Here is a 24,024-nt window from a genome sequence, read left to right as displayed (position 1 = left end):
TGCAGCTTCCGATCTTGTCCAAGTTTCAAGCTTTTTGTTTCAGTCAAAGCAGCCTGGGATTTTTCTGGTATGTCTCCTAAAGTTCGTATCTTTTTATTTGTATCTGTTGTTCTTTTTATCTGTTTTTGCAAAACAAGAGTAAAGCTGCGTACGATAGTCCTTGTCTCAAACTTATTGGTTTGGGGTCGCAGTTCTTTTATCTTTTTGATAGTTTATTGATTAAATTTGAATTTTTTGATTGATGAACTAAGAATGTGATTATTGCCAATTTACAATCTTAATGAAAAGTTGTGACATAAATCAACAATTTCAATCAAGTAGTTGTATTTTGATGTTATTTATTTCTAGGCCAGATATCTGTTCTGCTTTCATATGGAGGACTCTGCGTAAAATCTCACATCGAAAATTTGACAAAATAAACTATAATATATAAGGAATGATCCGCCACTGATGCATTTTGTGATAAAACCCCACATCTGTTGTGCCGGTAAAATACCGTGTTGATTAGTAGTGGACCGATGATCCGTCTCTCTAAAATGGGTTTTCTCACAAAAACAAGGTGTAAAGAAGAACATCCATTTATCTTTGTTGAATCTTTAAGTAGGAGGTAATTGGAATTAAGTTTAGTTACTGAGTGGAAATTGTAGATTGGCACTAAAGCTATGACATTTAGAGAGGCGATTCGTGATTTGAGGCATCACTTTGATCTACTTCGAAGTATTTTGATGCATCCGGGATGTAGTTTCACTGTGTTACTCATCTGTTTATTTCGTTTGTTTGATTGAATTGTTTATATATCGCTTCATAGTTCGCTCCATCGCTCTTGTTTGAATATCAACTGAAGTTTTTATTTACTTAACTGGCCAGGCACATTAGTTACATCCACTCCTGGATCCCGATTTGTCTTACTAATTGACAATGGGGGCTGTAGTGGGAAAGAGCGAAAATGCTAGAAGGTTTTCGATACATGAAACGAAGCTAGAGGCCAAAATGGTCGAAGCTATGCAGCGCAGAGCAGCTAAAGGAAGTATTATGAAATCATTTAACAACCTCATCTTGAAGTTTCCGAAGATTGACGAGAGCTTCAGAAATTGCAAGGCTATTTTCGAGCAATTTGGTATGGATCTTATCGAGTTCTTGTTCAATTCTGTTCTAAATTTGTACTTTTCATGTCTGTTTGATTGGTAATTTGAGTACATTTTTCTTCTCGACAGATGAGGATTCGAATGGCATGATCGATCAAGAAGAGATGAAAAAGTGTTTCTATAAACTGGAAGTCTCTTTTACAGACGAGGAGATCGATGATCTCTTCGAGGCATGCGATATTAACGAGGATATGGGAATCAAGTTCAACGAGTTCATCGTTCTTATTTGCCTCGTTCATCTTCTCAAGGATGATAACAAAGCCGTTCACACTGTATCCAAACACGCATTCCTTGGTTATCTGTATTTTCTTTAAGCTTCCTTTTTTTTTTTTTGTGTTCTTTTTCTCGTTCTCTGTGTTCCATGACTTTTGCTAGAAATTGCAATTGGGGTTGCCGGAAATGGAGGCCACATTCGAAACATTGGTAGATGCATTTGTGTTCTTGGATAAGAACAAGGATGGTTATGTCAGCAAGAGCGAGATGGTCGAGGCCATTAACGAAACTACGACAGGGGAACGTTCTTCCGGGCGAATAGCCATGAAAAGATTTGGTCAGCCTCTCTCTCTCTCTACACACACATTATACACAAACACACCATTGCAAGCATACACATTACGGCATACATACAGATAATTTGCGTCCATCTGTATGCATACAGATCATTTGTGTCCATCTGTATGCATTTGCGTGGACGTATTACCAAGTAAAACTCGTGACTTAGTGAAAACGGAAGCCTGTAATTCGGTTTGTTCGTGTCTACGATGGTGGATTCTTATGAACTAGTTCATTTAGCTAAACGGTCTGAAGTAAGACGGTAGAGAAAATCCCTTTCTAATAATCTTGTTACTTCTATTGTTGCAGAAGAAATGGACTGGGATAAAAACGGAATGGTGAACTTCAAGGAGTTTCTATTTGCGTTTACTCGATGGATCGGCATTGACGATCTTGAGGACGAGGATGAAGACTGAACTGGGGGAATAGAAAGTTAGATGACTTATAATAACTTGTGCTTCTAGCAGGAAACACTTTAAGTGCTTTTTCAGGATTCACTTGTATTTTCATTGAGGATTTGGTTTCAAAAACATTCTTGCCAGAAGCGCTTTCAGCCTTTTTAAAAGCACTTCCAAACGATAGAGCTTGTAAAATGTTACAACGAGTCCTTCGTTGAGATCACCATGTAAATATTTCACTTGATAGTGCCTGCTCGTGTGTTACAAGCAGATTCACGGTGAATTTGTACACTCATCGACTTCGAACTGCAATAAAATCTCTCAAAGTTGTCAACCATTTGACGTTTCTAGACGACTTAAACCTTTTGAAATTGCTAGACAGTAAGGTTTTTCCTTTCTCCTCGGGGCAGTTTTTGGAGGAAGGGGTCTCATGTTTTATTTATTTTTATTTTTTTTGGAGACTGGGGTCTCATGTTTTATTAGTGGTGAAGTCCACACCACATCGAAATTCAAATTGAACTATGTATTTTTCAAGTTGCACGTCATAGATTATTCTTGCAAAATATTAACCAAATCGAAAATATATGAGGCATTTAATAGAGTTCAAAAATATTGACGAATACTGTGTTATAACATTTTAATTCTGTCACGACAATTAAATGAGCAAATAATGTCGGATTGGATTGAATTTTTGCGGTCGGTTAAAATTGTTGAAGGTGAACAAAATCAATCAAAAGCCGTGGGCTAATATAACCCGGTTTTTGTGACAAAATGCGATTGTTGAGCTTTTGCAAAACAAATTTGGTAACGCGAAAGTGCCACAAAGCATTCCGCAATTCTCTGCCGTAAATCGTCGCCAAAAATACAAGAAATGTTCAGAGCTCAGAGCTATTGGTGCAAGAAGCATCAAATATATGAGAAACTACGTTTTCACAAAGCAAACGAAGAACGCTTTAAATAAATCCAAATGCAATCTGGACAGTACAACATTACTCGAATTTTCGCCTCGCTAATCGCTATTCACATGCACACCATACCATAACTTGCTCACAGAAACCCGGAGACGGTAGCAAAACTGTCATTACATGCTTATAATAGTATAAGGACAGGCTTAGAGAGCTAATGCTCCCACCAAACTTCTAATGCAACATATAAAAAGCAAACCCGTAGTAATCAGACTGTCCTTTCCTATGCGATGCGCCAACCCTTGCCCCTGACCAGTAGGTACACACACTTGATATAGAAACAAGTAGAACTGGCACACGAGGGGTGTTGCCAGTGCCCCGATGGCAGTTGGAGGATTGGCTGACACAGCAACACGTGGCGTGGAAACCTCTGTTTACTGGCAGAAACTAACAAAACAAGCTCCAAGAGCCCTCCAAGAGTGGATCTATCACCCCCTGGTCTTGGCCCTCTTCATACCAAGACTGTTGTGGAAGGGTGACACTGAACCGGACATTGGAGAACCCTCCTCACGAAGTGTGCCATTGAGCATTGCCAACTCTCGCAGCTGCTGTTTCTTGTAAAAATCCTGAGATTCGTCCTGAAAATATACAGATATCATTCCAAGAAACAGTTAAGAGATTGTATTGAAGACAAACTTTACAAGAGAGGTGATCGGGAAAACTTCTAATCAGAGAAGAGAATACATACCACAGGCCTGAGCAAATCTTCAAGTACCTCACGTGCTTGCAATAAACGAGTATCAATAATTTCAACTGGTAGTTCTGCCTCCACTAGAATATGAAGAGGTTCGTTCAGATGTTCATACCCTGGTTTTCCTCTCATCATTTCTTCCTTTAGAACAAAAATATGACAGTGGACTAACATTAGATTCACACAATGTGAACCAAAAGTAATGGAAACTGAATTTATTTACAGAATAATGTAAAAGATACTTGTTCAGAATTCCTTTGAATCCATGAATGCCAGATCAACTACAGAAATAGATGCATTCATATGTTAAAAATAAACTCATTATTACCTTAGTCGGATCCTTTATGCTACCACGTCCCCTGATCAGAACACGACATTCAGTAGTCACTTCCACCCGCTTAAGAGAGTTCCCTCTAGGGCCTAGCAACCGCCCAACAAAGTTATACTGCAACAAGGATTTGATGTCAGACAAACATAGAAAAGTACCCAGATAAATTAACAGAATTTAGTACTTCAACCATACATTAGGATATTTGTCAACTGGAATATCCACCCGGATTGTTCGCTTCACAATTAGACCAGATGAGCTACTTTGAGGACTCAGCCAGTTTTGGGTTGATGAAGACTGTAATAAACCTGACATCTGTACAGTATAATCCACAAAGGTTAAAACAACAATTTATTGTTTTTCATGATCATACGTATTCTACTCTACACATATGAGAACCATAAGGTATTGGTCTTTGAAGAACCTTCAAGATCCAAACAAATTCATAATGCATGCTTTGAACAATGTGATGAATAATTAAGTAGAAAAACAACTAAGTAGAAAAAGATTGTAGACCTTAGAATATACAATCGAAACAGAACATTGCCCGACTGTGAATGTAGAAAACAAAGCATTTCAAGGACTAAAAGTAAAATGAATACAACAAAAATAATATCATTCTACAATCACCCAGCAAATAAAGGCATGTGGTAGCTGAAATATTTCAAAACCATATCAACAAAGACCAAAAACTTGCCTTATATGGCAAGGTCAATTAACAAGCATAGCCGAAGGGTCAGTACTCAAAACAAGAAAATTTGAACATCTCCTAGAGATTGTATAAACGCCTTTCAGTACTCTGCATTTGTAGTATGAATGCATCTTTATGCCAAATGTAAAATTTGATAATATGTTATAAAATCAAATTAAGTTCGTCTTGACAAAGACAGACAGAATGAAGAGAGAACCATCTTAATTGAAGTAGGATTCCAGAAGCAAAGCTAATTAGTATTGCTTGTTGATGTTAGCTTCAGACTACCTGTCTCAAAAGTGGCAATATAAATTGCAGCACCTAAACAAATCTTAAAGGTTAGCATGAGATGTAAAGGATCGTGTCAGCAATGCTTCTAGTAAAAGTAAAATTAGACAGAAAACAATGTTATGTTAAGTTAATAAGTTAATGGTTAGTATCCGTACTTCTGATTGAAAACGTGATGCCCATCCATTCACATCAGCACCTCCATTTGAAAACATTCCTCTAGATGCCAGGGGGCTAGCAAGTTCAATCCCACTTTGACCTAAAACTGACGCATTCCCCAACAGTGTAGTTACACGCAATATTTCTGCTCCAAAAATGTCAATTTTCAAGAATAAGATGTACCAGTTAGCATTGGTTATAAGGTTAGTAGTCACCACAAAATGGAGAGACAACAAAGATTTTTTCCTGAGTCAGTTAAATCAATGCTTCCCCAAAGTAATAAAATTATTAAAAGTGTAAACTACCATTAAAGTAATGAAAAGTTAATAAAGAAAAGAAGCCTATTATTCGTAAGATAGTTATGAACACCATCACGAATCCTTAAAACTTAATTAATACAAACTACAGAAGCCGGAAACTTATACATGAGAACCCAAGTAACTAGAGGCACGAAACACCAGAAAAGAATACACGTCCACCAAACACCACCACTTGGCTGAGACGAGGTCATCAAACCACTTAAACCTGAGAAATCAATGTAAATATTACCAATCTAACAACAATAAGCAGAAACTTGGACTCCTCTGCGAGAGACGAAAAAAAAAGAGTACAATTACCTAGAAAGAAGTACTCCCAAAAGAAAAGCGAAAACTTATGGATCAAGCTATGTCCTCAGCTAGGAACTTGGTATCTAAATTTGCTAGTAATGGAATCCCAATATAAACTACGGGTCATAAATCTATACTTTAAAAAGGCTCATACCTTTTGGTTTGGACAGGTGGTCTTGTATTCTTTAGGCATCTGAAAAGGAAGGCCCCACCATAAATATCCAAAGACCATGGAACATTGTATGTATCACTTTACATAGGAGGACCAGGTTTATTTATTGTTATCCTCTAATTAATGTAAAAACACCCAAAACCTGTTATGTCAGCATTTTCCCACTGGTAAAGACAAGATATTGGTTTGTCCTCTTTTTCGGGTCTAAAAAATGAGACTTTCCTCAATCTTGAACTAAAAGACAAGGTTTGCAAGAGATACCGAGAACTAAAAGTAGAACACCAAGTCAGACTAAACAAGGCAACCTATATCCTACCTCTGTGGTATGTAAAGAACCTAGGAGCCAAAACAGATGCAATGCAATGAAAAGAATTTCTAATCGATTAACATTGTAATCGAATTGTTTTTGCTTCATATGCAAAAGCAGTTGCTTGTGATATGTGCACCACCTCAATACTTTTCAGTTGTAATAAATTTTGAGATGGAATTGGCATTCCAAACTAATCAAGCAAGTGATGTCTTCAATAACTCTATCCCAGCCATGCAATACAACATCAGCTCGAGCTAAACGATATCAGGTGACGATTCGTGCAAACCCAACTCCAACAAATTGGATTAGCGGGACCATTAACATCTCTACGACCCTAGCGCGTACCACCAAGTTAAACTAAATACAAAGTGGGTTATCAAGTGTTTCGTAAATGCTTACTTAGTTCAATCATGTTAGATTAATAGGGTATGTACCTCAACAACCTGCAAAGTTACTCAAATCGAGTGAAATGAATTGTGATTCGGGTCGATCAGTTACTGATCGCAGAGCCTCCACATTTATACATGCATATATACCAATAAAATCAGTTCTTATAGACAAAGGCAAGCTCAATTCAAAGATCGAAACTGACCTTGGTTTAGTAACCTGTTGCAATTCGGCAGCACTGGCAAAAATGGACACAGCTTGTGACGCTCGCCAAGCAGCTCAGAAAGATATCTGCAACATATATATACATATATACACATCAATAAAACGACATCGATGAGGGTTCATACAAAATCGAGAAATCAAATTACGGTTTCATACTGAAGAGGAATCGAGAAACCGTGAACAGATCTAAAGGGGCATACTTTTCTTGCTCGGCGGCGACGAGAGCGGCGGAGGAGGAGGCGGAGCGAAGGCCGGAGAGGTGAGGGGAGTGAGGTGCCGACGGTGAAGGCGAGTAAGCCATGTACCTTCCACCGCCCGATGATGACATCATTTCCATAGCGCCTCTCAGCCGTCCGATCGTCTTCTTCTTCTTCTGGTCGTCGGAGGTGACTCTCTCTGTGTAGGTCTGAGGCCGGCTGGTGGGGCGATCGCGATTCCCGACCAGACGCTCTCTCTCTCTCTCTCTCCCTCCCTGAAATCTCTTTCAGTCCAGGTCTCAGCGTCGGTGGATTTTCATTTGTACTTGAACTGATTTTTTTTACTTTTTACCGTCGCCAGTACCACTATCACTACGCAGTAACTTTCTTTCTCTTGGGAAGTAAAAAAAATAAACTTTGGATCTAATTCAATTAATTACCTAGATGTTGATTTCTTAATTTTTTTAACCTAAAAATGAGTCATGAGATAAATCGGCCGCTACTCATCCGAAAATAATTATGCTTCATTTTTATATAGGTGACAGGTTTGAATAAATCATATACTAATTCTCTTTATTTGAAAATATAGAAAAATAGAGTCGGTATTTTTTTACCATGGCAACAACTGCAATCTGAGCCCTTACAAGAATAATCCGGGGCAAAAGTCTTCCCTGAAGAGCAATTATATTTTTCTAGTAATTATTATTGAATATAAACTCATATCATGATACGTGAACTTATCAATACTAATAGTCAACGATTACTGTATTAATAAACATCTTAACAGTCAACGATTTCAAAATCGCTCACTTAAACTAATTCTATTATTATTTTCACACCACTAAAATATTGGTTAGAGTTTAAATCTTCCGTACTCAAACTCTTAACTGTCTTTTATGAATTACTTTACTTGAGTGATATTAACTTAATTATTTTTTAATTTTTTAATTAAAAAGGATAAGTTCAAAAATTAACACGTTAAATTAACTTTTGGACGCAGAAGATCCAATCCGGAAGTTGGCAATAAATGGACACTTTAGTCTCAAGACTCTCAACCATGAAAACTTGAAACCTTGAGATGGCCACGTGTAACAATTCAGACCCACATTCTATTGACATTTCAATTTTTATTTTTTATTTTTATTTTTTATTTTTATATAGGGTCCTATCAATTCCCAACAGAATCCTAATAATCTGTAAATTGTGTCTGTTCATCGTATATTAATTTTTATCAGATACTGTTTGTGTTAAAATAAAAATATTTAAAATGATTTCTGACTGCAAAATGTATGATAAACAGAGACGATTCACAAATTTCTGAGATCTTCACAAAGAGGATCCGGCGAGAATCCGGATTCAATCAATTCTATGATATTTATGTTGCGTAAGGCAAATGAGTTTCCAAATTTCTGATATTTTAATATTGTAGCTATACATGATATTCCATACAAATTATGACAAAAAAAGCAAAATTATATGCAATAATACCATCCAATAATTCATTTTTTAAAGAAAAAAAAAACAATTTCATATTTTATAAGTAGGTATGTTTAGACTAATTAACGAAGATTTTTTGGCCAAGTTCTAGTCTTAATGTGTCATTCAATTATTTTATCAAACGATCATGATTTTGATCTCCGTAGGTTGTGTCGAATTTTCGCTTTAGTTCTCATAGTTTCCGCAATTTAAGGACATTAACTTAATTCCGTCAATAACTTAAATTGCGACAATTGAAACTACAAGAGCTAAAAATAACTTCACCCAAACGACATGGACCGAAATCATAGTTTAGCCACCCTACCATGCTCATTGTCATAATATTAGAAAAACTAATGAAAATGACTTAAAAATTTAACGATAAGAACTAAATAAAGAGTAAAATGAATAGTATCATGATTGATTTTTTTGTGTAAAAATGTGGTTTTTCGTTAAAGTTAACAGTACCGTGAGCTTTTCGTTAAAGTTCCCGTAATATTTGAACTTGATCATGGATAAAAGTCAAAACAATCACCATATGAAAGAGCAATTGCAGTAACCCTAGTTCTCAAGAAAACCGAATTTAACTGACAAACTACATCTCTATGCTTTGAAATTCTAACATACGAACTAAATTAAATCTTTTCGGTTTATATTTTTCCGAAAATTCCTACTATTTGGGCTCCAATGGTGACTTGTCTATAATCCAGAACCTGTTTTTCTTCGTAATACATGGCTGCAACTTCCACATCCTGTTGTGTTTGCTGCGCCGGAATCCAGAATTCAGATACCCAGATATGCTTGTAAGAAGTTGTAGATCGGTTAGCAGCTAAAGACTACACTCTGTACGTAGGCGGATCAAGAAAAGTCTGTTGTTTAGTCTGTGTGATCACGGAAGCGGATGATTTTGTTGATGAAGGATCTCTCACGGCGGTATCTGTTGAGGAATATAGAAACAAAACACGTGATTAACATCCTCGTGCGCGAAGTAACTAGGACAGCGTGAAACGAAAATTTCAGCGTGAACGCAGGGCACAAGAACATACATAACAAACGACGACATGCAGAAGCAAGCAACACCAATGGAAAAATGAACCAAAAAGGTCGGCAAGAAATTCTCCCGGTCCAGGAATACTCTCTCAGAAATAGTAGTTGTCATTCCCGAAAACAATAGCACCTTCCATCCTGAAGGTAAACATCTGTAAAAAGAAAACGTGGAAGAATCCTGTGGAGAGAGAAGAAATCAGTACTTACAAGGATAAAAACATCAATGAAACTTGCAAGAACAAAATAAATAACAGTGTACCTGGAAATGATGCTTGATGAATATCCCCGAGTAGATGATTCTCAGAATCATGTCTTTACCATGTCAAGAAAGCAGAGACTAGAACTGATAAACTTAAATGCCGTAACACATTATGGTAATCACTCTCTGATCAACCGCGCTTATGTAACATTTATTGTAGACAAAAAGTTAGATGAACATACTTGTGTATTGTGAGTTTTATACACAGTACATAGCACATGCAGCAACCTTATGTTCTTACTCTTCTAACAAAAATATTGCAGGTGCTATTTGTAAAAGAAAAACAAGCAGTTTCTTTAATTAAAAAAACACGAAAGAAACACAACGAACCTTAAGAAAACTGCCTAAACCAAGAAAAGGATACTTAATGAATTTGCCAAAATCAAGCCGACTGCACCAGCTGAGTTTATCAGCAGGATATTCAGCACTATATGTATGAATGCGAACAGAAACGACGACAGATTTGACTGTACGAGTTGCTTCTCCTTTGCAACGGCATGTAGAAATGCTTCAGAAGTTCCTGATGCAAAATCAAAGCACAATCTAAGTTCTCACTTGATACTTTTTAGGAAGAGCAATAAGATCTTTAAGTTATCACCAGGCCACCTATGACTGATTACATAGAAAGCGAATCAAATATCTGAAAAATATCAATGATCTAAAAGGGGTGCCAGCTCCAATGAAAAACCTTATTCGATTTGTCGATGGATGTGTGCACGATTTATTGTTTTACCAGATACCACCGTTTAGTTTCTTGGAACCTAGCAGCCTTACTACAACTTAATAGACAAGTATATCACTCATGAATCTTAGGTACTCATTTACTTTAAAATAAGGGAATTCATCATCCAAAGAGAAGTAGACTTCGAGGATTTCACAACCAATGAACTTGCTCAATCTTCCACTTATGTATTTGTTACTATGATTGGTAACTGACTAAAGAATTCAGAAAGTCCCTTGAAACCGAAAATATAAAAAGCGTGAGCCAATGAATTCGCTCAATCTTCCACTTATGTATTTGTTACTTTCTTTGTTTTGGTGGTTGCTATGTAAAACAGTTGCAAGTGAAAGACCATAATATATACACCTATGTATATTGACATGCAGAGCCAGAACATCACTCACCATTCATCGCCAAAACTATTATATAAAAGCAATAATATCGAAGGGCTGATGATGCTTCCCCATCACTCCAGTTCCGACCGTATAACAATCTGATGAGAGAATAAGAATAACTCGGGCCAAACACCATGAATACAAGACCTACAGGATATCCAAGCAATGTGAGAAAATCAGAACCTCAAACGCCATAAAACACATATACAATAAAATAATAAACCTCAACCTTCCTAAAAAAATACAAAATCACTTGATCACCAGGATTATCAAACGGTCACAGAGAAATAAAACTCACAGCCGTGGAAATCCCAAGCAGAGGGGGTCCTCTAATTTACTCATTTGGCCATAAAACCAAAGAACAATGTAAGTGTTCTCAATATCTTGATCTTGTCTGTTACAACATATTGACTTTGCAAATTTTTCTTTTTTTTCCAAAGATATTTCGAAGTTGTTTGAGTCCCTTGGACTCTGTTCATTGTAAATGACATATACTAATATTTGATCTATAGGACTAAGATGCTATTACAGTTCAACTACTTATGTACTTATTTACTTGCTGGATCAAGACTATGTACATACCTATTCACAATATAATTACTTGAATAAAACAGATAGAAAGAGGAAGTGGAAACACATCGCACCTATTAACAAAACCAACTTGAGGGCCTCTGTAAGGCTACTTCCTAACCGCCTGTCTTTATCAGGGTCTTTTCCTGTTGACGAAATTAGAAGAAAATTAAAGTTTGTAAGCACTGAACCCTGTACAATGTAATTTTATTTTAAGCAGCAAGCACAATGGCAATTGACTTCAAGATAGTATAATTTTGGACTCTTAATGGAACCATGGAGAAGCACCATGGATACAAAACCAATTTGAAATGTGAACTGAATGTGGAGATCATCTGTAACTCGAATGGCTAAAAACAAAACGCAGAAAGAGGCTAACTCAAATTAAAGACAACACTGTATCCTGCATAAAAAAAATAAAAATAAACCATAAAGGAAATAGAGGAGAAAAGTAAACCTGATGCAGACCTTGCAAATGTAGCATAGGAACTTTCTTCAAAAGGAAGAAACACCATCCTGACCACTAGGCTCCCTGATATGCAATAAATTAAAAAAAAAATTAAAAATAAAAAAAGTAAATCCAAAATTAATGCCATATTTCTCTATCGAAGTAGTCTCAGAGCAAAATCAGCTCTTATTGTGATAAGTGACCATGACTAAATTTCTGGACCAGATAATTACCTAATTTATCCACAAGCCCATACACAGCTTGGTTATAATATGTCGCCCACCATAAAAGGATAAGACTTTGTCCTTCTTGAAGGATCAACTTCACAAAGGATTGAAGCGTAAACAGCTTACACATGTCTGACAGCTCCCTATCATAATCCTTCTTATTCTTTACACTGAAAACATCAAGCAATCAACTAAAGCACATTGATAATAAACACAAGATTAATTAGAAAGATTTGCTTATCGAAGTATCCTTTCTGCTAAGCCAACCGGTTGTAATTTCAATACATATGAATAAGACAAAAAATACTGACGAATGAAGAATATACAAATGATAATATTCCACTCAACTACACAAGTACACAATTTTGATGATTCAGAACTTAAATGTAATATACAACTAGCTACCATGAAAACCATTCATCGTCAACATAAGGCATTGTTGCCTAAATGCCTCCAGATAAGCCCAGGACCAACAAGAACATTCTACATAAGAGTCTTGCCAAAAATAAATAATTTGTTTTTTCTGTAGTCAAATACAACAAATACCGTGATGACCACAAGAGCCACCATATCTTATGCATTCCTATATTTCTTCATGAGAAAAATCCATTCTAAAAGAGATTGCAACCACACTTCATCTCAACAATTCTCTCCGTCTTGGTATAACCGAAAAATGCTAATTTATCATCCTACAAAAAGCAAAGTAATGTAAAGCTAGAAGTAAATACAAAATACCTGAAGGGGAAAAGAGCAGTACTTCTACATGCAGCAAAAAAGAGGAAGTAGACCCAATAACCTAGGAACAAGCACACTCCATAGGCAGTTTGTGACAATGTAAATACAATTGCTTTCTCCTGCAACCAAGCAATTGACCGTTCGTAATTAGAAGTGGAACTAATGCCATAAACCAAATAATCTATTAGTTTTATTTTGAGTTAAAGTGGATAAAATATTATAACTACCAAATAAGTAAACAACCGGTACTAAACAAATATTTCCAACCTACAAAGAGATTAACTACATGTCATAAAACAAATGGAAATGGTGAATTATATAATGGAATGCTGCTCACGTGCTCATGTCATCACATCCAGGTCCCAAGGTCGACTGATAACCACCCTTAAGTAGGCTTGATTAGAAGCATCACTTCTAACTGTACAACTCGATTCCTATATGTAATTGCTCATTTTATTATCGCCTCCCTGTTCCAGAAATTAAATCCTTACCAAGAGAGGACTTCAGTGGTTTTTCTAGCCTTATATGCTGGGCTATGGAGAAGTGCCTACATTCATTATTAATCTGTTACTATAGTATAATTACAGTTTATTTCCTCATTGTCCTTTAACATGGATAATGGGTTAATAAGTTACTACAAGATTTGTTCCATGTTCAGTAACCAATAAGATGGTTCCACTAAACCATAACCCTACTGGTTAAGGAAGCAAAGTGCATCACCACATGAAAGCAAACTACAAAAGGGAAGCAAATAAGATCAACACAACACTGCTTCACAGGTGCATATGACAAAACGAACATGTTAAGAAATAATCATGATTGCCAAAATAATTTGATTAAAGCTCTTACCATGTCAGTTTGCTTGACAATGAGAATGAACATCGTTATGCACCGGAAAAGAGTGGCAACTGTTTCAACTACTAGCCTTAATTTAAGCAAAAGCAAGTTCTGGGAAAGGATATACAAGGGTTCTGCCAAAAGTTCAAAAATACATGCAAGGCCTGCCACATGAAAATGTTGTGTCAGCGACACATTAAAATGAAAACTGAAATAAGGAATCCAATCAAGCAAGGTGAAAAGGTTTATGATTTTCATAAACAGATTTTACTTGTAAAAGTACTGAACCAATACTAATGATTCAAAAATCACAATTGGACTTGAAAACCAAACATATACCCTATTCTCAAATGCTTTGTAAATGAGTAAAATTATAAGTGAAAAATCTCCATAATTGAAGAGAAGCAACAGCAACAACATATAAATTTTTCAAACAGAAAACAAGATATAGCAATGTACCATTAATTAAGATCGCTTGTCCATATGGATTAGAAAAGCTTAAGTCTTTATTCCAGAAGACAACAGTGCACGCTGCAACAGTAAGAAGAATTCCACATGGGGGAATCAACCAAGCAAATTTCATTATCTTTGCTATATTTTCTTCTGTCGACGCACCATCACTGTAGCATAATACATAAGAATTACAGCTCCTTAGTTAGTACAAATAAATGCATTTCTATGAGAACGAAGAAAGCACCGTTTCATGTCTGCGCGCAGGCATGCTCGCCGAACTCCCTCCCGACTCAGAAACAATACACAGGTGACAAAAAGAGGAAATTGTACTCCATAAAGCTGCATCAAAAGAGAGAAAATTGTACAAAAGTAAGCTCACACTGAAACTATTTTATCGTTTCCAATCAAACAGAAACCAAACCCAATCATTACCGACAACAATAACACAACCTCCAAGCATATAAGCCTCACACTTGATTGGACTGGATTGCTAGAGTTTTGGTACAGTATGAGATTGGACTATCACACAATCCAGTTGTAGAACAAATAACAAACTAAAATCCATAAATTTTCCATGTGGACTATTCTGCACATCCGAAGCATAAGCCAAAAAGATATAGAAACATGCGAAAGTGAGCTCACAATTAGACCGCTATGGTTTCCCAATCAAATGGAAACTAAAAACCAATCATCCAATTCAGTTGTAGAGCAAATAACAACCAAAAGTATAAATCTTTCATGTGGGTTATTGCTCAATTTGATTGAAGAACAATTAACAAGCTAAAGTTTACAAATTTTCCGCGTGGGTTATCGCGAAATCCGAATCAGAAACCGAAAAGATATCAAAAGATGCAAAGTAGACAAAAATCTAATGCAAAATATTAGAAACGCAGTAAGATATGGAGAAATTTGAAGAGAGATTGTTACCGCAAAGTCCTCGACTGAGAGGTGTCTGACGATCCACGCATTGAATATGAATGGGATTCCCCTCGACAAGAATTGGGTAGCTGGTTAAATTATCAATTTACATCGATCATCTTCAACCTTGGGTTAGTGAGAGAGAGAGAGAGAGAGAGATAGAGAGAGAGGGAGATTGGGGAAGAGAGACTGACCGAGTAAGTACTTGAAGGTGCGAGAGAAGCTGCTGTCACTGAATTGTTGAGATTGGGATCCAACCGGCGAAGAATTTGACATTGATTTTTCTGGCGGTTAGGGAGAGTGAGAAAAGTTGTCGCCGTCGGCGACGCGGTGGCTCGCGGGGTTGATCAGTGGGAAGGCTTCAGTGGCTGCTGCCTGCTTGGTCCTTTTGTTTTTCTTACATGTTTGTATTTTTAATGTTCAATTTAATTTAGTTAAGTAAAACTCCCTCAAAAGTGAACCTGTCGATCACCGTCTTTCATTTCACAGACGTTAATTATCGTGTCAATATAATAAAATACTTTGTCAGGAACATAGAGTGAAGAGAGTCTATAAAGAGTTCAACTTTTAAAAGAGTCAATTAACGTTGTTTATCCTTAACAGTTGTCGTTTCAAAATACGAAATATTAATTAAGATAAAGGAAAAGCTATATGGTGACTAATTTTGGTTCCTATGGTTTAAATTTAACTTACACGTTAACTCAAAAATTGATTAGGTCCATCAATTTAATGAAGAGTAATGCTATACTTATCAATCATTGTGGAACAAAAAAATGCACAAGGTGGACAGTAAATATTACAACCATTCCCACCAATAGCGTGTAAATTGGTAATTTTTGCAATCGTCGAAATTTTAGTCAATGTTGAAGATAAAAGACGAATTAGTTCTTAACAAAACTTGTATCTTTCCAATCCCAGTGGATATTCGAATGGATATATTAGTTGGACAAAAGATGTAACAAGTAAAACTATTGAATAAAGTAAATTAAATCATGGTAAAATTTGACGTCTCGCAACACATTGTGGACAATGAGGATTGGGGTTCAAAGCCGAAAGAAGAACTTCCATTTGACACAGAAGGCGAAAACAATTTTTTTTTTTAAATTAGCGATGTTAAAATCACGTGAGGATTAAACAAAAAATATCAAAATTTTGTTTTGTTAAATAGTTTTTCACTCTCTTTTGATTGAAAAAGAAGTTTCTGTTAATATGTAGTTTAAATTTGGATAAAAAAAAAAAAGGTCGTACCCAGTGCATAAGGCTCCCGCTTTACGCAGGGTCTGGGAGAGGTGAATGTCGGGTTCAAATATCTTTACATTTAAGTTTTAAATCCTTTATTACAAGTGTTTAAATACGAATTATAATATTTTGCATAGTAAAATATATTTTGAAGAACATGAATATGATAGTTTGTCATAGTAGTAAGAGAAATAAAAGTAAAACTAACAAAAATGATTGAAATTCTTGGGGTGCCAGAAAGTCATGCGTGACTTTCTGCCACCCTCAACAATTTGAATCATTTTTGTACATTTTTCTTTTATTTCTCGTACCACTACGACAAACTATCATATTCATATTCTTCAAAATATATTTTTCTGTATGTGGAGCCCGACTCATTTTCTAAGCACTCGGGAGTCCGCCTCGTTTTGCATGTTCACAGCCTACTTCATCTTATGTGCCTAGGTTTGCCTCGTTATGCAAGTGAGGTGTCTACATCATTTTGTGTGCCATAAGCCCGCTCTTTTTGCATCCACGGAACCTGCATTGTTTGCCACATCATCATTTAACAGCCAAATTAACAAAAAACCTGACAGAGGTCTCACATTGCATCGAATTCATAAGTTGAGGAATGACATTTCAATGTTTAAAACATGATGTATGAAATTGTGGTTTGACTCAAAGTTGAAGTAGTTTTGTATAATTTGCCAAATTTTTTTATTTATTTTCCAAACACTTGTATTATAACACTTGTTGTAACCGACTGTATTCTCAACAAACTGAAAATTTTCTCAATACGTTAGAGCTCAATTGCTCTACTTACCACTCAATGCCGATGGTGTTAGGTTTTGAGAAGTCTTTGTAGAATGATGGATCATAGAACTTGATGGAGTAGGGGAGAATACGATGGACGTTGTACTTAGGTAGATGATATTGCATTTACATTTTATGAATCTTTTGATAAGGTGGTTGTTATGCAGTATGCCAAATTAAATGTATAAATTGGAGGCTAAGAAATATGTGTAGTTTTACATATCAATACTCGGTAAATATTGCTCAACAATTCCAACAAATTACAATAGCCAAAGTACAATAGCCAAAGTACAAAAGTGACTTATCCGAAATAGATTTACGATCACTCCGATGTATCTGTCCAATAATGTATTATTGAATGAGAAGTTTTATTTATTTTTTTATTTTTGAATAAACGATATTATTTACATTAAAGAATGAGATAGTGAGCTAAGTCTTATAATCAACTTTAAATGAGAAGTTTTAAATTCAAATATCATGATGACGATATCAATTTATTCATCAACATTCTTAATGTAAATGTCGCTGTATAAAAAATGAAAAAGAAAGTAAGATGGGCCTTTTTTATGTAATTGGAGGAAGGGGTGGGTTCAAAAAATCGAAAAAAAACCATAACTAACACCGAACCGAAAAAAAAAAAACCGAAAAAGGAAAAATCAAACCGAACCGAACCCTAGTGGTTCAGTTTTGGTTTTGGAAGTTCGGAAATCGAACCAAACTGAATCCCTTTACACTTTATGGATGTATGCCCATTATGTTTCTTTTGTCAAACTTTGTAGCCAAGTTCCAAACTAAGCCTTCAAGGAGCATATTTAGTTCAACTAGGGAGGATATTCCATTGGTTATAGAAGAAAGTTTTGGAAGGATTTAGAACTTGGAATAACTTCTTTATTTGTTTGCTTTTGGAATGGGTACAATTATAATTTTTCTTTGCAATTGAGATTGCTGATTGAATATGATTGGTTTATACGATCTTGTATATGTACAACTACTTTCTCACTTTCTCTATTTTCTTATTATTAGTCTACCAGTGCAAGCATCTCTTCTAAATTTCATATTAAAAATAGATTAAATTTTATAAAATAAAAAAAAATTAAAAAAATCGAAAACAAGTCGAAACCGAACAAAAAAAATAAAACCGGAAAAAAAAAAATTCAAACCAAACCAAAGCGAAATTTTGGTTTTGACAAAAAAAACGAACTGAAACTGAATCCACTGGAGGGACTGATTTCTCTACCCGCTACTAGTAACAGCGAAAGTAAACATTTCGACCTTGAAGCTCGCCAACAATGGCAGAAACGGAGGAACCCGCAATACCCTTTAAGAATCTCAGTAGCAGAGAGTACCAGGGCCACAAGAAGAAAGTGCTCTCTCTCTTCCCCTCTCTCTCTAAATTTCGTAATCCAATCGCAATCTCCACAAAACCCTAAATCTCTTGCTTCCGTTTTCAATTTGCTAAATTTGTTCGTTTCTTTGTTGATAAGGTGCATTCTGTGGCTTGGAACTGCACGGGGACGAAGCTCGCGTCGGGTTCTGTTGATCAAACTGCTAGGGTTTGGCACGTTGAGCCCCATGGACATGTAAAGCTCAGCTCTTTCCAGTTAATTTATTCAAATTTCCAATAAATTCATAGGTTTTATCTGAGTTATATTTATGTTTATGTATATCTATTTATATATGTTACAGGGTAAGGCTAAAGATATTGAATTGAAGGGGCACACAGATAGTGTGGATCAGCTGTGTTGGGACCCCAAGCATGCTGATTTAATTGCCACTGCCTCTGGGGACAAGACGGTTCGTCTTTGGGATGCTCGGAGTGAGTCATTGCTCCTTCAAGTTTTTATTTTTTCGTTTTTTAGGTACAAAGATGGGAATTTGATGTTATCTCTATGTGGGTGCTTCAGGTGGAAAATGTGCACAGCTAGCAGAACTTAGTGGGGAGAACATTAACATCACCTATAAACCTGATGGGACGCACATCGCCGTTGGTAATAGGGTAATGTTGACTTGTTCCAAACCTCCGTTCCACGGGTTTGTGCAGTTTCTGGTTCAGTAACTTCATTCTGTGGAATTCTGAGTGGTGGGTATCAGTAGCTAATAGCTATTTGTTGCTGTTCTTAAGCTGTATTTTTGCCCCTTGTTCAAATGTAGGATGATGAACTAACAATTTTGGATGTTCGGAAGTTTAAGCCAATTCACAAGCGAAAGTTCAATTATGAGGTAATTATCAAAATGGATATTTTTACCCGTTCCCCCTTCTATTTCACATTTCGTATGATGATTAGCTATTATTGTCTCATCAGCGTGAGGCTTTTCAAAAAAACTGTGATGCTTAACCTTGAGAAGTCATTCAATTTCTGTATGATCTTCATATGTAACGTTAGACTGACTTTAAGAGCATATGGTTGTAGAACACAAATCACAAAATCGGTTTGTCCACACATTTGATGTTAATCATATCTCCTCTCTTTTCATGGTGGTGTTGAAGTCGTAAAATTTATGAAATTCAGAAATTGTCAACCCAAATTCATTCTTTTTCGTTGAAAATTGGTGCTTTTTAATTTTTTTTCAAAAAAATTGACTTTACTATTCTGTATCCACATGATTATGTTTTCAATGATTTTTTGCCAGTGGAGCCACTAACTTAAGTAGTATGACTGATTCATAGTTGTGAAAACATGTGTAACTTATCTGTAAACCATTTGTGCGATCGTTCCGCCTATTGCTTCATCCTAGTACAAGGGATACCCCCTAATCCTGTTTATAGCATCTGTCTCTGTACCTTAAATACTTATTGGACAGCCTTCTAATTTTCCAGGTTAATGAAATTGCTTGGAGCACAACAAGTGAAATTTTCTTCTTGACGACTGGAAACGGTGAGAAAAACTGTCTTTAAGTAATCTCATTTCTTTCTATATGTTGGAACTTGGAATGGATATTTTATTATATATTCTTTTGCTCAGGTACGGTTGAAGTACTAGCATACCCATCTCTTAAACCAGTTGACACCCTCATGGCTCATACGGCTGGGTGTTATTGCATTGCCATCGACCCACTTGGAAGGTTTGCTACAAAGATGTATTATCTTTTAAATTATTTAAGAGAGAAAAATAACGCTTTTTGATGTCATCTGGACTATTAACTTGCTATATTAGTTGGTGCTGCCTATTTAACTCCACCATCATCGATCCAATCACTATAAAAAAGGGTTATATGCTCAATTTATTTAGTTTTAATTAGGGGTGTGCTATCCACACATCCCTTTTTACTTCTCACACACTCCTTGTTAATTTCTATCCGTTTAACTTCTTCAATTCATCCGATCCGACGGCCGAAAACCAAAAAGGTGTGAGAGAAGTAAAAAGGGGTGTGTGGATATCACACCCCTTTATTTATTTATTTTTTTGTCCAAAATATTCTCTTGGCACTGTCACAGGAAGACCTGCTTGCCTTGTACTCTTTCTAATGCTCTTTGTACCTTGACAGATATTTTGCTGTTGGGAGTGCTGATTCCTTGGTGAGCCTGTGGGATATCTCAGAGATGCTCTGTGTGAAAACATTTCCAAAACTTGAGTAAGTTCTACCATGAATATTCCCGTAGAATTCAATTGTATTTCTTCTAACCCTGCAGTTATTGGATAACTAGTTTGTCGGGTGGACTTTAATCATAAGCATATCTAGTCCTTGAACGACCTCTTTTCGTACCTTTCTCAGATCGCCTGTGAGGACAATAAGCTTCAACCACACTGGAGAGTATCTTGCATCTGCCAGTGAAGACTTATTCATTGATATAGTAAGTGCCATATGTGGCTTACCACTCCTGCCTTTTATCTTTCCAAGTACATTCTCCCTGAGGGAGGATGTCTGGTTACAAGGGCTACCATCTGTTCACTGTACAGTGACTTTGTTTTCTAGCTTAGTCCATCTTATCTTTGTTTTTTTAAATAAGATATATGTTCTGTGAAGTACTTTCTTTTGATAAATAATGTAGCTAGGTCATTCCTATGAAATCCATCTTTTGTTATGCCGACCTGAAAATAGTAGTAATGATGATATTGCTGCTGTATAAAACAGTCAAATTTGCAAACCGGCCGGACAGTACATCAAATTCCATGTAGGGCTGCCATGAACAGCGTTGAGTGGAATCCCAAATCCAATCTACTTGCATATGCTGGAGATGACAAGAACAAATACCAAACCGATGAAGGTATTGCCGTTTCCTTCTTCCGCTAAGCTCAATCATATACACAAGGCAAATTTAACTGATGCGTGGTTACGTTAATTTGTCGCAGGTGTTTTTAGGATATTTGGCTTCAAAAGTGCAACCTAAGCTTTGCGCTTCTCTTTTGGCTTGTAAATGGAGCAGTCTTGTGCATGTGTTAGTCGTGTGGTTCTGAACTTACATTACGTTCAAAAGAACGACTATGCTGACAGTTCTATTTTCAAGACGAGGCTCCGTGCGGACTTTCAAGTAAATTTATTTGATTCTAAACTTTCATATTGTTGAAAACAAGTATCGCGCGATATAGATTTACAATTTTATTCTCGATAAAAAGTGTGTAGTATGACACAATTGTATTGCTGTATTGAATGAATTATGAGAAGTTAACATTGAATTGATATATAATCACGTGTACAAAGAGAGGAGAGTGTAAGCAGTGCCCCCTTGATCTGGCTAGATTTGCGAACAGAGCCAGAAAAGGGCGTATAATTTCGTTGTTTGAGTGAGTGCAATAGGCTTCAGAAGAAGTGTAGGAGATGAAATGTCTGTTTCCGCTCTTTCATCTCGAATGAGTAGCCGAAGAGGAGTATAGTATAATTTGGTTGTGCGAATGAGTCTGGCTGGTAATCGGACCAAAGATGCTTCATCCCCCCTTCTCCTTTTGGACATTGAAGAAAGGGTGATTTTGCAGCAGCAAAACATTAGATCATCGGTGACTGGTTGACAGAAAAAGTGACCGGCTGAAGTCAATTGTGTTCAGCTCCGCTGGTTGTCTGGTTCGAAGGATCGCTTTCTACAGGCTTCCCAATTGTTGAATGAAGACTCCGATCAGGTCACTGGTGAGTGCTTGATGGAAAGAGTTGAGTAATTGCCAGGAGATTGATGGAAGAACCCATCTGAGGTCAGTTGTGTTGATCTCCGCTGGCCGGCTGGTTTGAAGGATCGCTTTCTGCCGCCTGTCTTTCCCTTTCAGCTTCTGCGACATCTTGAATGCTACCATTCTCAGCTTAGCAAACACCTCCAAGCTCACATCTTCAGAATCCGCAGAGCATGAGTTTCGAAACAGGAAACATCAAACCTGCAAAGCAAACAAGGCAGATCGTAATGAGATACTGAGAGCACCAAGTCAGTGGCTTCCATTTGATCTCAACGCTCGAGCTCTTCATCCTCTTCCCGATCTGCGGCCCCTTCGACAAATCGAAGCTCGCCCCCTTCATCCTCAGCTCTTGAATAGACCTAGTGAGAGCTCTGTTCTCGCCCTTGGCCCTCTGCAACTGGTTCCACACCTTCCAGTACCTCCAAAGATTCACCTGCACCAAAAACACAAATACAAGAGAGGTCGAGAGTGACAAAACGCTCGGTATCCACCATTTGGGACAGACGTGGTCTTCGGATTTGTTAACCGAAGACGTGAACAGGATGGTGGTGAAGAACCCGTGAAAGATCAAGAAAAAGCAGCAGAGCTGAAAGATTTCACGGCGGATGGAGTCCATTCTGGACTCCTTTCCGGCAATGCGCCTGGCGAAAAGGTCTTCTTCCCTTCGCCAGAGCTTGAGGAGCAAGAGATGGCCGGGGGATTCAGAGATTTCCATTAGTGGGTGGTGTTGGTTTGCGGAAATGATGGTCAAGGCGGACGAGAGCTTCTGCTGATGCTCTTCATCTACTGGGATTTCGACAATGTGGGCATCTTTCATTCCGGCCATTGGTACAGAAATGCTTAAAAATCGAAGCTCAAAAGATAAAAAAAAACGAAATTGCAGAAAAACAAAATGCAGAAAGTGAGTTTAACAAAGTAATTGAAATTTAGAGAGAGAAAGCTTGAGATTTTGCAGTGAGAGAGAGCGAGTAAGTGAGAGAGATGATTAGTATCGATTGCTTTTGGTGGAGGGAGATGCAGGATTCCGAGGTATTTATATTTGTTGGGAAGAGCCTGAGAGCGCTGAGGGTTTGCTGGCAACGGTAACTTTTTCTCCAAACGGTCCCATTTTCTGGCCGTTTATTTTATTCTCTCAACGGTCACATTTTCTCTGTCTCTGATGGGCTTAGATAGTAGCTTGGGTCTAATATTTTGGGCCCATGTGATTGGTAGGAATTAAGGCCCAAAAATATGTTAGGCATGCGGTCCGCCAAGGGTGGGATGAAGCCAGCCATGGCAGATCCGCCTACCGTGTGGAAAAGTCCGGTAGTGGCCGTTAGTGACGGAACCAGAATTTTGGAACAGTGGGGTCATAATTTTGGCCAAAAAAGTTTTATTAGATAATTTCGTCAAGTTCTTAGTGGGTACCTGGTGAGTTATGCCACGTTCTGTTGATTTATGTCGAATCGTGTTGAGTGAGGCAATTTATGGGACACTTGTTGCATAAGGTCGCACACAAGAAATAGTGAAGAAGACAAAACAAAGAAATAAGAAAACTACAATAACTATACATAAGGTTGCACAAAAGAAGTCATAGGTTATAGTTTAGTGTTTTTGACTCATTTTTTTTAGTTTGTTTCAGTTGTGTATATTAGGTGTATACAAATATTATATAAATATACATTGGGGCTATGAAGTTGAACCAGGATCCTC

At 36.9% G+C, this 24,024-nt stretch overlaps 5 protein-coding genes and 1 long non-coding RNA gene across 6 annotated transcripts; 2 read left to right on the top strand and 4 right to left on the bottom strand.

Annotated features, from left to right (window-relative positions):
* Nucleotides 1-20: 20 nt before the first annotated feature.
* LOC139189269 (uncharacterized) lies at nucleotides 21-1,079 on the bottom strand. The gene is made up of 2 exons (XR_011572977.1): nucleotides 861-1,079; nucleotides 21-64 (listed from the first exon to the last, which is right to left on the bottom strand). It is a non-coding gene; the product is annotated as an uncharacterized lncRNA (long non-coding RNA).
* On the top strand, nucleotides 919-2,432 carry LOC103422623 (probable calcium-binding protein CML21). The gene is made up of 4 exons (XM_008386405.4): nucleotides 919-1,117; nucleotides 1,215-1,417; nucleotides 1,521-1,695; nucleotides 2,007-2,432. The coding sequence occupies exons 1-4, from the start codon at nucleotides 919-921 to the stop codon at nucleotides 2,111-2,113; spliced, it is 684 nt and encodes a 227-aa protein (XP_008384627.1). The 3' UTR covers nucleotides 2,114-2,432.
* Nucleotides 2,433-3,022: 590 nt separating this feature from the next.
* LOC103447222 (KH domain-containing protein At5g56140-like) lies at nucleotides 3,023-7,417 on the bottom strand. Its single transcript, XM_008386400.4, has 7 exons — nucleotides 7,120-7,417; nucleotides 6,900-6,985; nucleotides 5,217-5,362; nucleotides 4,275-4,394; nucleotides 4,080-4,196; nucleotides 3,749-3,892; nucleotides 3,023-3,638 (listed from the first exon to the last, which is right to left on the bottom strand). The coding sequence occupies exons 1-7, from the start codon at nucleotides 7,254-7,256 to the stop codon at nucleotides 3,489-3,491; spliced, it is 900 nt and encodes a 299-aa protein (XP_008384622.2). The 5' UTR covers nucleotides 7,257-7,417; the 3' UTR covers nucleotides 3,023-3,488.
* Nucleotides 7,418-9,067: 1,650 nt separating this feature from the next.
* Nucleotides 9,068-15,624, bottom strand: LOC103447223 (uncharacterized). The gene is made up of 14 exons (XM_029088007.2): nucleotides 15,397-15,624; nucleotides 15,212-15,291; nucleotides 14,529-14,623; nucleotides 14,291-14,451; nucleotides 13,844-13,995; nucleotides 12,995-13,113; nucleotides 12,266-12,429; nucleotides 12,042-12,116; nucleotides 11,659-11,730; nucleotides 11,024-11,161; nucleotides 10,263-10,418; nucleotides 9,899-9,951; nucleotides 9,639-9,817; nucleotides 9,068-9,529 (listed from the first exon to the last, which is right to left on the bottom strand). Exons 1-14 carry the CDS (start codon nucleotides 15,476-15,478, stop codon nucleotides 9,469-9,471), a joined length of 1,587 nt encoding a protein of 528 aa, XP_028943840.1. The 5' UTR covers nucleotides 15,479-15,624; the 3' UTR covers nucleotides 9,068-9,468.
* A 2,738-nt stretch (nucleotides 15,625-18,362) lies between these two features.
* On the top strand, nucleotides 18,363-21,860 carry LOC103447224 (THO complex subunit 3). Its single transcript, XM_008386403.4, has 11 exons — nucleotides 18,363-18,597; nucleotides 18,718-18,813; nucleotides 18,920-19,049; nucleotides 19,138-19,229; nucleotides 19,385-19,453; nucleotides 20,052-20,109; nucleotides 20,197-20,296; nucleotides 20,720-20,806; nucleotides 20,948-21,026; nucleotides 21,308-21,440; nucleotides 21,526-21,860. The coding sequence occupies exons 1-11, from the start codon at nucleotides 18,523-18,525 to the stop codon at nucleotides 21,561-21,563; spliced, it is 957 nt and encodes a 318-aa protein (XP_008384625.1). The 5' UTR covers nucleotides 18,363-18,522; the 3' UTR covers nucleotides 21,564-21,860.
* A 469-nt stretch (nucleotides 21,861-22,329) lies between these two features.
* LOC103447225 (uncharacterized) lies at nucleotides 22,330-23,330 on the bottom strand. The gene has a single exon (XM_008386404.4). The coding sequence runs from the start codon at nucleotides 23,156-23,158 to the stop codon at nucleotides 22,490-22,492; it is 669 nt and encodes a 222-aa protein (XP_008384626.2). The 5' UTR covers nucleotides 23,159-23,330; the 3' UTR covers nucleotides 22,330-22,489.
* Between the last annotated feature and the right edge of the window lie 694 nt (nucleotides 23,331-24,024).

Source organism: Malus domestica, chromosome 11 (genome assembly GCF_042453785.1).
Source record: "Malus domestica chromosome 11, GDT2T_hap1".
NCBI lineage: Eukaryota > Viridiplantae > Streptophyta > Magnoliopsida > Rosales > Rosaceae > Malus > Malus domestica.
This window is presented reverse-complemented; position numbering and strand designations above follow the sequence as displayed.